The sequence below is a fragment of the Mandrillus leucophaeus genome, unplaced genomic scaffold, assembly GCF_000951045.1.
Source record: "Mandrillus leucophaeus isolate KB7577 unplaced genomic scaffold, Mleu.le_1.0 Scaffold999, whole genome shotgun sequence".
Lineage (NCBI taxonomy): Eukaryota > Metazoa > Chordata > Mammalia > Primates > Cercopithecidae > Mandrillus > Mandrillus leucophaeus.
The window spans coordinates 3,468-7,549 of record NW_012110907.1 but is presented as its reverse complement, the minus strand read 5'-3'; the positions used below and the strand labels follow the sequence as shown (position 1 = coordinate 7,549).

General features: G+C 31.8%; 1 protein-coding gene across 1 annotated transcript in view; it reads right to left on the bottom strand.

The window, feature by feature from the left end:
• The window catches only part of PCDH15 (protocadherin-related 15), a gene marked incomplete at its 5' end in the record, with an annotated part of 518,346 nt that extends 514,517 nt beyond the window's left edge, over window positions 1-3,829 (bottom strand). Inside the window, one exon of the mRNA XM_011971273.1 lies at window positions 3,719-3,829. Coding sequence (XP_011826663.1) covers window positions 3,719-3,829 — 111 coding nt within the window. The remainder of the gene's footprint in view (window positions 1-3,718) is intronic.
• Window positions 3,830-4,082: the final 253 nt, after the last annotated feature.

Genomic DNA, 4,082 nt, shown 5'->3' with positions numbered 1-4,082 from the left:
GACTTGGAATCAACCCAAATGTCCATCAGTGACAGACTGGATTAAGAAAATGTGGCACATATACACCATGGAATACTATGCAGCCATAAAAAAGGAGAGACATTTTAAATATATGGATATCATTATCGTATACAAAGATATGTTAGACTTATGTTACTATTGGTATATACAAAACAGTTAATGATTAACAACCAGCTATCAGATAAGCAGCCTGATTTGTAGCACTGGCACTTTTCATACTGTAAATGCGCCCACCATGGCTGCAAATGTGAGATCACTGAACTCAGAGCTTGGAAGAGAAACCCACAATTGGCCTTCAAGCAAGTCTCAGCTGACTTTCCATCTCCAACGACTCACGGTTTTAAGTTACAGATTTAAAATGTAGTAGAAATGAGCATCCTTCTTTATCATTTGTGGAAATGTGATGTGTCACAACACTTTGAAAAATAATATAGCATTATCTACTAAGATTAAAAAGTATGTGAATATATATATACACACACAAATACATATACACATATATATAATACATATAATTTTCTCATAGCAATTCCATTTTTAATTACTAATTTTTAAACAGTAAAGTACAGTTATTTTAGTGATTTATATAATACTGTAATAATGTCTCAATATGTTTCAAGCATTAGTCTAAGTACTTTTTTGTTTGCTAACTTGTTAATTGTAACCAGAACAATGTGGTATGTTTTATTAATGTACCCATTTTACTGGTTAGGAAATTAACATACAAAATATGCTACGAATCACACAGCTAGTAAATGGCTGAACTGAGATTTGAACTCGGGTGACATAATTCACTACACTCACTGCCTCTCATGAGCATCATGAGGGTAAATATTAATTTGGTGCCAAAAACAAATGAACAAACAAACAAAAACAGAGTATAGTTAAATCAATGGTGATCCATTATTATCTTACATTATGTAGCTATTAAAATTATTTGTTCTTAAAACTTTTAAAAACACTTAAAATGTTATAACCTTCTATATTTAACATTTCGTTTTGTACTGTATGACTTAAGTTTATAACAAAAACTGTTATTGCATTTAAATTCAAATGTTCATTCAACTTTTCCTAATGCTATTCCTTCCTTTTGATGATTCACATATGTACTTCTGTTTTATAATTTTATCCCTGAAGTGCTAAAAACTCGTCAGTCCCTCAGTGATGAGTAGTCCATCATGCTGGATAGAAATTGTTCCAGATGTCTTTACAAATATTTTAAAACTAGACACCAATTCAGAATATTTCACTTTCCATTTCTATTAAGAAGTTAACTATTTTTAATTGCATAATTTAAAAAGCCAGCTTATAAATAGCTTCCATAGCAATATGACTTTATAAAAAAGATATTGTCCCTTTTCTTCACATCTTCAATTAAACAGAAAAAGGAATTTTCTGTGTTTTTGAGGAAGTCTGAGTGGCCCTCCCTAATACATTTTGCTTTTTCCCATATCCACAGTTTTCACTCTGGTCTATGCCACATGACATTAAAATATATATACACACATACAGACACACACATAATACATATAACATATAATATATAATTATAATATATACAATAATAAATTATTTTTAAAATCTGCAGAAATGTAAATAAAAGCTTATAAACTTAGCTTCAAAAATCAGATCTACATGTCTATCTACATATTTCTAGCTAAATACCCCTAAATATATATCTATTTAGGTATCTATCTATATACATACACATTCTATGTCAGGTGATATATCTCTAAGAAAGGCAAGAAAATGACAAGTTCATGACACATTTTTTCATATTAGCTTCTTCAGAACAGCTAATTGAGGTTATTTTCTTTTTAGCCTCCCCTGCTATCTCTCTGTTCTGCTGTATGAGCAAGTTTACAATGCTTAGGAGTCATTAAAGGCACAGGACAGTTTCAGAGTCTAGATGCTTTAAAAAAGAAAAGGCTATTATTTTTTAGAACAGTTTTAGGTTTATAGAAAAATTGAGAGGAAGGTATATACACCAATGTCTCCACACATGCACATCCTCCCCACTTAACAACAGCCCTAATCAAAGTTGTACATTGGCTACAATTGATGAATCTACATTGAATGATAATAATCACTGAAGTTCATCCTTTACTTTAAAGATTACTCTTGGTGCTGTACATTCTAGGGGGATGGACAAATGTACAATGATATCTATCCAACTTTGTGGTATCATCCAGAGTATTTTTACTGACCTGAAAATATTTTGTGATCCTTCTATTAATCCCTTTTAACCTGCCTTTACCACCATATCCCTGACATCCACTGATCTTTACACCATTTCCCTAGCTTTGTTTTTACCAGAATATTATATATTGGAATCATCCAGTATGCAGCCTTTTCTTAATGGTTTATTTTGCTTATAAATATGCATTCAAGATTTCTCCATATTTTTTATATTTTTATAGCTCATTTCTTAACTGTTATTTCAAAAGCATAAGCTTGTCACTTAATATGGGACTTTTTCTGATCTTCCCTTCTAGCTTTTTTCTCAAGTGGTACTCCCATTCTTCTTACTAAGAAAAGAAAAATGTTTTCAGGTCATCTGTGTGTCCAGTCTCAGGATATGAACTATACATAGTATAATTCAGAAGTGAATACCACATTCCCCTTTGACACATATGGACTTCCTCAACTTTCCTTCCTATCATGCTGACTCAGGTGATACAAGTCTGGAAGGAGATGGGTGGGAGAGAACTCTGAAGAGAGTATCTTCCCAGAAAAAAGTAGAAAGGATCAATAAACATAAAAGAAAATCTAGTTTTGCTAACCTTTCTGCCTGCTGCATTCAGACTTGAAATGCAGTTGTGACTCTTAATGGCCATGGTATACAACTAGCTCCCAGCTGATAAGGCATTGGGAAAATAACCACATTTCAGAGAAGAGAGAAGTATAAGGATAGAAGGAACCTAAGTCCCTGGTGATATAATTGAACTGTCAAACCAAACACTGAGCCACATAATTCCAGAAATTTTATTGCACTTCCACTAATAATAACTACAATAAATGTCTGTGTTTTATAAGCATATAAGCATGTCTATGTTATATAAGCATATAAGGATATCTCTGTTGTATAAGCATATAAAGCATGTCTGTGTTTTATAAGCATATGTTTGGATGTTCTGTTATTGTTATCTATATACCTTAGCATAAATTTCAGTTATGGGGATATTAGCTGATATCTAGTGAACAATTACTCAATAAATGATAGCCATGAGGAAAAACACAACCAATTAGGCAACGATTCTTTGTCGTTAGTGTACCTTAGAATCCCCTGAAGAGCTAACTAAAAATGCAGATATTCCACTTCCATCATCTGAGATTTTCATTCAGAATATCTGAGGTAGGGTCCAGAAATACGTAAGTTTAATACATACCCAATGTGATTCTGCTGCAGTTATTTGCTGGATCCTACTTTGAAAAAATACTTCAGTATAGGCTAAAAATTATTGGATCATGGTTAATACATATGAATAATTTAGAGTTCAAATAATATAGTGAATAAAAACAACCTATTCTATCCCTTTCCCCATCTATAAGGATATTATATATAAACACCAAGGGCAGGAGTGCCCTGATGAAGAAGTGAATGACACAGAGCACTCCAAGACTATCTGACACATTTTGGATGAGTTTTTTACTTCATAAATTTACAGAAGAAATTTAAAAGAAATTGAATACTCACATTAGCTTGGATTATGACAAAGTAGCGAGTCTTATCTTCATAGTTGAGTCTCTTCCTTAACACTATATTTCCAGTCAACATTAGGGGAATTTCAAAGGTGTCATTGGATGTCTGCAAATATTAAAAATACAGACTTCAGATTATTTGAATGTAAGATAAATTAATAACTCAATATTTTAGTTTAATCCTCTTGGAAGTTACAGATGGCATGCTTACCATCTGAAAATAGAATGACTATAAGCTTCAGAGTCAATATTGTTATCATATTTACAAACATTTAATTTTGATCAATAGGTTTCCCCAGAGTCCTTTGGTAATAATAACCAGAAAATTTGTTTCTTATCATAGTTTTTAATATATTATT